This window comes from Dendrobium catenatum, unplaced genomic scaffold (genome assembly GCF_001605985.2).
Source record: "Dendrobium catenatum unplaced genomic scaffold, ASM160598v2 fragScaff_scaffold_334, whole genome shotgun sequence".
Classification (NCBI taxonomy): domain Eukaryota; kingdom Viridiplantae; phylum Streptophyta; class Magnoliopsida; order Asparagales; family Orchidaceae; genus Dendrobium; species Dendrobium catenatum.
The window spans coordinates 2,843,001-2,853,370 of record NW_021318796.1 but is presented as its reverse complement, the minus strand read 5'-3'; the positions used below and the strand labels follow the sequence as shown (position 1 = coordinate 2,853,370).

The following is a 10,370-nucleotide window of genomic DNA, read 5'->3' as shown; positions in this document are numbered from 1 at the left end:
ATTCTTTCTTTTGTTTGTGTAGCCTAGTATGATGCTTCCCTTTTGGCTATAAATAGGTAGCCAATGTCTTGTAATAAAGATAGATTTTGATATGAATAAAATTTGAGTTTCTCTCATGTGTTTCCTGTATCCTAAGAGTGATTCTTAGGTGGTGGATCTTTCCTCCAAGAAGTTCTTGGAGCGGTGTCCGGCGACCGTCACCGGATTGTCGACGTGGATTCGTCGAGCCCCCTACCTGGCCGGTGTCACATAAACAATCAGTTTCACATTTTGCTGCAATATACATCTCAGACCCTTCAATGAAGCATTACTATATACCTGAATGTAGGTCCATCATAGGACGCATGACTGTTTTTTTCCTGCTGCATGTTGTTATGTGGAAAATTTTCAGTTGAAATTTAATCTTTAATCTTATTTAGAGATTTAATCATTAATAATGTTTACAATTTCAATTTCAACTTTATTGCCTATCTAATATATTTTCCTCTTCTGATGTTAATGCACTTGGAAATTACAATACATATTTCTACGTTTTGCAGTTTCACTTTTGAGATCTTATATTCAAATATCTACCTCACTGGAGCTATCAAGCTGCATTTTTATTACTTTCTTGTCTTGCAGAAAAGAAAATGAGCATCATTAAGTTTCCAAGACAATGTTTTTTTCCTTAGAAACCTTGCCCTCTCTCTTAGTTGTGGTGTTTGTAAGGGATCATTGGCCTCATACCGTTTTCTTTTATGTATCAGTGAGCAGCAGCCCCTGCGGTTAAATCCTGCTGAAATTAGTGAAGTCATTGCTGAAGCTTGCTCAGAAACGTCTTTGACGGCTGTTAATTTGACTATATCATCTCCTCTGGCTAAGCATAACGCACGGCCTGTTGCAGAAGTTGCAATTAGCGTCCTCATAAAACTTGTTATTGACATGTATGTTCCGTAGACCTAATCATACGTCATCTCATGAAGTCTTCTTAAATCACTTATTGTCTTTCATGCTTTTTGTGAATTTGTCCATGATTTAGATTGACAGCATTGTACAGCACATTATTCTTATTGTTATATCCATTTCAGGTTGCATTTTCTCTTCTTATTTCTCTAAGTCAATAACTATTGATGTGAGCTTAAAGAGATTCAATAATTTGTTACCACAGAATGTATTTTAAAAAGTGTTTTTAAGTAGCTGGTGTTTCTGAAGTTTTTTACTGGAAAAGTATTTCATTTTATAAGTTATCAGGATGAAGGAATACATTTTTTGTTGAATTAAAATTTTGAATAGCTATTTTTGTTGCCACATGTTAGATTTTATTGCAGTATTTTTATGTCTGAGAATCTCTTCTGTTAATTCACATTGGATAGGTATCCTTTAGCAATAGCGTTCAAAATTTTTCTCATTTTCCTCGTGATATTTATGTTGGCTGTTGAGCTTGTAATGTTCATATCTGTTTGTTATTCATGTTATGGATGAATGTTTGTTTGTTAAAATCTTGTATTGCTAGAAATTTTATTTGTTATCCTCAGAAGTGACTTGACATAATAAAATACTCAAAAATTAACTTCCAACTTGTGCTTTGCTATGATAGCGATTCTCCATTGCAGATATGGTTCTATATAGAATTATCATGGAAGCATCAATGATGCGGACATCGGCACGAAGATTTGACGCATCTATCACAGGAGGCGTCGTAAATCGACGGCTCTAATTTAAATTGTCATTTATGAGTCATTTTATGAATTGTAGCTCTTATTTTATCCTATTTCCTGTTTTATCCCTAGGATAGTTTATGTGAGTGTTATGGCCCAAGGGACAATTTTGTAATTTTTGATTTTCTCATGTTGTGGCCTATATATAGGGCCTTTAGTTATTGTAATGGGGATGAATTATTGATATGAAAAATTGTTTTCCACACTTGTGTTCTTCTTGTGAGAGAGCATTAGTGGGATTCCTATGGAGAGGAATCAGAGTCTTCACCAGCCGCAGGATGGGTCTGGGCTCGTGAATTGAAGTCCATTGGAGAAGAGCAAAGCATCACCCGTCAGTCGTCGGAAGAGTCCGAGGCTCGCGGTTTTTATTTTCTCTCTTTCGTTTTATCATTTATCTTTGGGTTTTGTTTTCTTTGTTCCGTCTTTGTATTCTTCGACTTATTGCTCCTAGTAGTCATATTTTCCTCTCCCTCAACTTCACGGCCAAACACCCCTCATACCGCCGGCCACCCGTGTTTGTATCCATGAATGAGTAGTCAATGTCATCTTAAAGCTTACCTAAAGAGTTCAAATAATTTAGGAAATTATTTTCATCATTTGAAATTCAAATTTTGAATTTCAAATAGTTTCCTAAATTAGAAAGCTATTTTCAGAAAGTATTGATCTCATTCATGATCTAATTCAAACCTAATTTGGGTGATTAAATTTTGGGCAGTTTTCAAAATTCAAATTCAACTAATTTGAAATTTGAATTCTTTCCTAATTTATCATTCCGGTTTTGAAAAGTTACTAAATGAATTTTATTTGAATTTGAATAGGGTTTAATTATCTCTTTCCTAAACTCCACCCCCAATTGAGTAATCACAATTAAATGCATTAAAACCCCTATTCCCCCTTGCATGCCGCCGGCCCACCTCAACTCCACCTTGGCATTAATTAACATTTATTCCTTGGCAATATTTCGAAATCTGAGAACTTTGTTTGACCGAAAATTCCAAGCCTTTATTCACTTTCCAAATTATGTAGAGGAAATTAGGAATTAATGCTATATTTCACCTCCTCATTCCCGTAACTCCCCACTGGCCGAATTCTCCTTGACTTTATTTCCTATTTTTATTTCCCTGACTCATTCCACGAGATTAAGGAATTGATTTCCCCACGAGATTAAGGAATTGATTTCCTTTTGGGCTTGATTTTCCAGCAACCTGAAACTCAAGCCTTTAATTACTTCCCTAGGCTGAGAGTGGAATAAGGAAATAAATTCCTTAATTCTCTCTACATCCCGCCGTTCCCCCCCTCCTCACTAATCTTACCAAAATCTGTCCAGATTTTCTTTATTTCTCTTTGGGAAAGAATTCCAAAATCTGAGAATTCCAAAATCTGAGATTTTTTTAACTCCACGAACAGCTCTTGGAAATATTTCCCCTGACTCCTCTCTACATCCAGCCGTTCCCTCCCTTCACTGAATTATTCCTAGAGTCTACCCAGAATTTTGTGTTTCTCTTTACTTTAAAATCTGAGAAGTTCCTCTCAGATTTTGGGAGAAAAATCTGAACTGTTTCAGATTTCTGGAAAGAAGTTGTTCTGATTTTTGGGAGGTTTTGGGACAAGGAAATTTCTCAGAATTTTTTTTTGGTGAAATCTGAACTTGCTCTCAGATTTTGGAGAAGAGATCCATTCTTTAACAATCCCCCGCTCCCGTTCTACATCAGTTTGGTATCAGAGCATGGACTCGGATCGAATTGGAAGGACTCTAAACTGGGTGGCAGGTCAACTGGGCACCATTAATCAACATCTCAAGGAGAATCAAGCGGACTTAGCCGACTTCCACCGTCAAACAATCAAACGACTCGATAACCTAGTGCGAGGTAGGACTGACTATTTGCTTTACACACCTGCAAGATCCCCTTCCTCAAAGGATAGAAAAAGGGCACTAAGAGACAGAGAGATAAGGGATAGAGTGGACAAATGGATGGAGGCCAATGAAGCTTTCAATTTCCCAACAACTGTGCAAATCAAAGAGGAACATAAGGCGATCAAGGAAGAACATGAAGAAGAAGATGAATTGGTTGACAAGGAGGAATGCGTGACTGCAAATAATACAAAGGGATATTTGGTTGATTCAATTGCAACTCCTACAGAAGCAAAGGTTTCTCCTTACCCAGTTAAAACTGCTATAACGGAGAATGTGGATGAAGCTCTGGAAGTGACATCCATAATTGGCGAGCTAAAGTGCAACAAGCAAGTTGACCTTGTGGGCAACCAGGGTTGTTTGAAAATCATTGCAAAAAGGCCATTGGGTGTAGTGCTTCCAAATAACAATCCAGAGTTGTACATGGGCAGTTGTGATGCTTACTCGATGGAGTCGAGTATTCTCCCACCTGGGGAGAATGATGCGGACATCGGCACGAAGATTTGGCGCATCTATCACAGGAGACATCATAAATCGACGGCTCTAATTTAATTGTCATTTATGATTTATTTTATGAATTGTAGCTCTTATTTTATCCTATTTCCTGTTTTACCCCTAGGATAGTTTATGTGAGTGTTATGGCCCAAGGGGCAATTTTGTAATTTTTGATTTTCTCATGTTGTGACCTATATATAGGGCATTTAGCTATTGTAATGGGGATGAATTATTGATATGAAAAATTATTTTCCACACTTGTGTTCTTTCTTGTGAGAGAGCGTTGGTTCGGAGTTTTCACTAGCCGCAGGATGGGTCCAGGCTCGTAAATTGAAGTCCCTTGGAGAAGGGCAAAGCATCACTCGTCAGTCGTCGGAAGAGTCCGAGGCTCGTGGTTTTTATTTTCTCTCTTTCATTTTATCTTTTATCTTTGAGTTTTGTTTTCTTTGTTCCGTCTTTGTATTCCTCGTCATATTGCTCCTAGTAGTTATCTTTTCCTCTCCCTCAACTTCACGGCCAAACACCCCTCATACCGCCGGCCCAATCTCTAGCCACCGGCCACCATCCACCTTTCCCCATTAGCTCCTCCACCGCCGGCCACCCGTGTTTGTATCCATGAATGAGTAGTCAATGTCATCTTAAAGCTTACCTAAATAGTTCAAATAATTTAGGAAATTATTTTCATCATTTGAAATTCAAAATTTGAATTTCAAATAGTTTCCTAAATTAGAAAGCTATTTTAGGAAAGTATTGAATCTCATTCATGATCTAGTTCAAACTTAATTTGGGTGATTAAATTTTGGGCAGTTTTCAAAATTCAAATTTAACTAATTTGAAATTTGAATTCTTTCCTAATTTATAATTCCGATTTTGGAAAGTTACTAAATGAATTTTATTTGAATTTCAAATTCAAATAGGGTTTAATTATCTCTTTCCTAAACTCCACCCCTAATTGAGTAATCACAATTAAATGCATTAAAACCACTATTCCCCCTTGCATGCCGCCGGCCCACCTCAACTTCACCTTGGCATTAATTAACATTTATTCCTTTGCAATATTTCGAAATCTGAGAACTTTGTTTGACCGAAAATTCCAAGCCTTTATTCACTTTTCAAATTCTGTAGAGGAAATTAGGAATTAATGCTATATTTCACCTCCTCATTCCCGTAACTCTGGCCGAATTCTCCCTGACTTTATTTCCTATTTTTATTTCCCTGACTCATTCCACGGGATTAAGGAATTGATTTCCTTTTGGGCTTGATTTTCCAGCAACCTGAAACTCAAGCCTTTAATTACTTCCCTAGGCTGAGAGTGGAATAAGGAAATAAATTCCTTAATTCTCTCTACATCCTGTCGTTCCCCCCCCCTCACTGATCTTACCAAAATCTGTCCAGATTTTCTTTATTTCTCTTTGGGAAAGAATTCCAAAATCTGAGAATTCCAAAATCTGAGATTTTTCTAACTCCACGTAACAGCTCTTGGAAATATTTCCCCTGACTCCTCTCTACATCCAGCCGTTCCCTCCCTTCACTGAATTATTCCTAGAGTCTACCCAGGCTTTTGTGTTTCTCTTTACTGAAAAATCTGAGAAGTTCCTCTCAGATTTTGGGTGAAAAATCTGAACTGTTTCAGATTTCCGGAAAGGAGTTGTTTCAGATTTTTGGGAGATTTTGGGACAAGGAAATTTCTCAGATTTTTTTTTTGGTGAAAGCTGAACTTGCTCTCAGATTTTGGAGAAGAGATCCATTCTTTAGCAATCCCCCGCTCCCGTTCTACATCAATCAATTAGTGGAATATGAAATGCTGGGATTTGCTCTCTAACTTAGAGAAGCTAAGTGTATTTGTTGGAGCCTTTGATTAGGATTGTTACGTGCTAAAAAATTAGAGTTGGTAGAGTATATGTTTTACGTCTCAACATTGTACTAAAATTCAACACGCACAAATAAAAGTTGCATACCAAAAATTTTTACGTGGAAAATCTGAAAAGGGAAAAACCACTGGGCTTAGCTCAATTCAAAAAATATACTATAAAGTAGGTGATACAAGAATCTCCCCTTCCTCACAAACTAAAGAAGAGGGGATTATTTGAAAACAAATATTTGATTTTTCTTGAGGGGAATTATAGAAATCAATTGTCAACAGATAGACAACATCCAACAGCAGGGTTTGATTATCTCAGTTGAGATTATAGAAAGTAGGTGCCCATAGGAGGATAGCTATACCAAACAACAAGGTTATATCTTGTCAGAATTCTAAAATTGGTGACAATTACTGACGGTTATCATCGGCGACGATGATGGTTGTCAATGATAATAACTGGTCGTGGTTGTCAGCGGTGATACATGGAAAATATAAGAGAACTCTCTAGTTCTCTTATTTCTTTCTTCTCCTTCATATGAAGAATGAGCTCCTATTTATAGGCTTGTGGGGATGAGCATTTCTGTAATTTGAACCAAAATCCAAAACACTCAATCGTATGGTTCATATCGATTCTCTTGATCATGAAATATTTTTTCAGCATTTTAGTGTCTTAATGATGTCATAATTGAGTGATCTTGGGCTTGTTGGATTCATCTCGTAGTGCTGTTTAATTCGACTATAACCATGTCAAATTTGGAGATCAGACGATCATGATTTTAATTTAAAAAATTTTCAATTCAAATATTGTTTTGAGATTCATGCAGATCATATGAATTTTTTGGACTCATATCGAGGATTATTTTTTGTGTTTGGTTCCTTTTCAGAATCAAGAATCACAGTTGTCGGCAATAAAGTATTCTCAGCATTCTAGTTTGAAGTGGTTTCAAACCCTATTTATGTGAGGGCGATAGATTCCTTCATTGCTTTCAGAAACGATTAGTTTGTCTAAAAAACAAAAAAAGAAGCCAATCAGTTTGTAACCAGCAATTTTTTGCTCGTCTTTTATGTACCCTATATATATTTGGCCTTCGCTGTACATCTTGCATCATTCTTTCTGAATATTCTGTAATGCAATAGCATAGCTGATGCAAGCAAAAAAATTCGTGGAGACCCTAATTTTGCAAGCATATAAAAAACTTTCTAGAAAAATAAGAAAAATACAAATGACAACGACAAACCATAAAATAAGACACAAACACGCTTAACTTTTATAATAGAAATACGATGCTTACAAACTTAACATAAAAATACCTAAACTTGCATTTCATCCCTTGAGAAGAAAGAAACAAATGGCGTCAAACTTGCGGAGAGAAGAAAGAGGTAAGAAGCCCGAGATGAAAGAGGCAAAGCTCACAAACTATCCTAGAAGAAGGGGAAGGGGATACATAGCTCGCAAGCTATCAAAGAAAACCAGCAGGTTTCTTCCAAAAATTCAACACCAAAGTCCTTTCTTTAACTCTCTAAACATCTCATATATATAGCTGAAAAGAGGCAGCCAAACAACCCAAATAACCTCCATTTAAACCAATCAGGATAGGGGAATTGGAAGGCCAACAATCAGTTTAGAAACAACACTCGAAGAGCCACACAGAAAATCAGAAAAGGCAGCCAAGGGGGAAGGAACGGACGACCAGGGGAACCGGAACAGGCAGCCCAGGGAATCAGAACAAGCAGCCAAGGGGGGAAGGAACAAGCCACGGGAAGGGGATCCAAGTGGGGAAACTGAAGGGCCAAGGGAAGGGGGAAAGCCAGCCACGGAACAGGCAGCCATGGGAGAGGAACAGGCTGCCAAGGGAAGAGCCCCGGGGGAGGGGGAACAGAAAGGCCAAAAATAGGGGGATGAACCGCCCCCCATTGCCTACATCAAATTCTCCTCCGGTTGAAAGAACTCATCTCCTGATGAGGTTGCTATAGATTTTTCTGACAATATGAAGGCGCCGTATCCAGCTCTTGAATCTTGTCCTCATATTTCTTCAGTATCTTCTCTCATTTTTGCATGAATTGGTCCTGTAGAATTTTTTTTTTCTTCATATAATTTTCCGTACACATATGCACCTTCATCTGTAGTTTGTCTAATTCATTTTGTAGTGGATCGGTTGAATCTCATTGTGACATAATCCATCTAAACATTGGAATATTTTTTTCAAAATTTTATGGCTGATTTTCTCCCACAATTGGTTCAATGTTTGGTGGTTTTCCATTTTTCTAAACACTTAAAAAATACACGAAATAAAAAACCTAGGAAGATACTAACCTAAGCTCTGATACCAAATTGATGCAAACAAAAAAATTAGGGAAGACCCTAATTTTGCAAGCATATAAAATACTTCCTAGAAAAATTAAGAAAAATACAAATGACAATGGCAAACCACAAAATAAGACACAAACATGCTTAACTTTTATAATAGAAATACGACGCTTACATACTTAACATAAAAATACCTAAACTTGCATTCCATCGCTTAAGAAGAAAGATACAAATGGTGTCGAACTTGCGGAGAGAAGAAAGAGGTAAGAAGCCTGAGACGAAGAGGCATATAGCTCGCAAGCTATCCTAGAAGGAGGAGAAGGGGATACATAGCTCGCAAGCTATCAAAGAAAACCCGTAGGTTTCTTCCAAAAATTCAACACCAAAGTTCTCTCTTTAACTCTCTAAACATCTCATATATATAGCTGAAAAGAGGCAGCCAAACAGCCTAAATAACCTCCATTTAAACCAATCAGGATAGGGGAAATGGAAGGCCAGCAATCAGTCCAGAAACAACACCCGAAGAGCCACACAGAAAACCGGAAAAGATAGCCAAGGGGGATGGAACGGACGGCCAGGGAAATCGGAACAGGCAACCCAGGGAATCGAAACAAGCAGCCAAGGGGGAAGGAACAAGCCACGGGAAGGGGAGCCAGGTGGGGAAACCAAAGGGCCAAGGGAAGGGGGAACCCCCTGTCTACATCAATACCAAAACAAAAATATTAACAAAAATTCTCTATAGTATATATGTGATATACAATAGTACATGGCGTAGGTTATAAGCTTTGATCGGGTAAGCCGTCACAAAATTTAAACCTTTTAGAAAGAGCATAAAAACTGTTAACTGTGGAACTTTGGGCATGTATTATGGTAATTTGGTTTCTTTGTCTTGAAATGCTTATTGTATTACATCCACCATGGATAGAAGAAAATCTTCCCAACTTGGAAACTAGACCATTAAAAACTGATGCCAATTGAACTTCAATTTGGCCCTTTTTTCTCCTTTTTTGTGCAGGTTGAGCACAATTGTTAGGCTATTTATTTATATGAGCACTGATGCTTTTTGAGAAATCTGATTTTACAAGTAATTGTTCCGTGGACTTCAAATTTGACATCATATCTTTTGTTTTTGCTGCTAGAAGTTTAAAATGCACACTTGTTATCGTGACCATTATACCGACTTTTTGTAGTTCGCTTTATGAATCCTTTGCATATATTCCAGCTAAGAGCTATATGAGGTGCTAACTCTGTTCAAACAGGCATTTCTATACAATAGCTATTCTGATAGGTGCATCTTTTACCCTTTGTACATGCTCAAACCATTAAGCTTCCTTTTCAAGATCTTATAATACTTCTAAGGATTTTCTATAGAAATTATTCGGTATCATTCTTAATATTACCACATATCCATCCTAAAATTCTCATTTCTTTCATCTTCACTTGGTTGTATGTGATTTTTTCTACTTTTCCAACACTTAAAATCTTTCAATATTGTCAATCTAGATGCCAACTTCTCTTTTGGAGCATTATGATGGACTGACTGAGCCTGTGGGCCCCACTAGGGTGGGCAGCGAGCAAGAAGAGAGAGGGGAATTGTTTAGAAAAAAAATTAATTACAATTGGGAGGGAATTAGCTAGGGAAAGAAATTGTTAGACCGGTCCTTTATGAACCGGTACAGCTGGCCCAAACCCTTGGGCCGGCTCGGTTCGTTTACACCAGGAGGAGGCCGGCAAAAGCCATGGGGGAGACAAGGGTGGGGTCCACTTGAATTTCAAATTCAATCTTGGAGCCAAAAGAGGGGGAAATAAGGGCAATTAGGTCCTTTTGTATTAATTTTGAATTGTATGCATTAAGTAGAGAGAAAAGGCTAGGGTTTGGGTTATGTGAAATTTTGTGAGAGTTCTCTTGTTTTTCTTTGGTGGCTAGGGCTCTAGAACGAATTCTAGAGATTGGGAGAGTGCGATCCTCCTCTCGAATAGAGGATCCTTGTATCTTTGCTATTTTTCTTGCATCTACTAGTAAAATACAAGTCGTTTCTCCAATTTTCTCTCAGATTATCCCTGTTTTTCCTCTGTTTTGCTGTTTTTCCTGCTGTG

The 10,370-nt window shown here is 37.6% G+C and overlaps 1 protein-coding gene across 3 annotated transcripts in view; it reads left to right on the top strand.

The window, feature by feature from the left end:
• The window catches only part of LOC110099906, a 77,685-nt gene that overhangs the window by 30,326 nt on the left and 36,989 nt on the right, over window positions 1–10,370 (top strand). For all 3 annotated transcript variants that reach the window (XM_020827216.2, XM_028693667.1, XM_028693668.1), the window contains one exon: window positions 747–923. In XM_020827216.2, coding sequence (XP_020682875.1) covers window positions 747–923 — 177 coding nt within the window. The remainder of the gene's footprint in view (window positions 1–746; window positions 924–10,370) is intronic.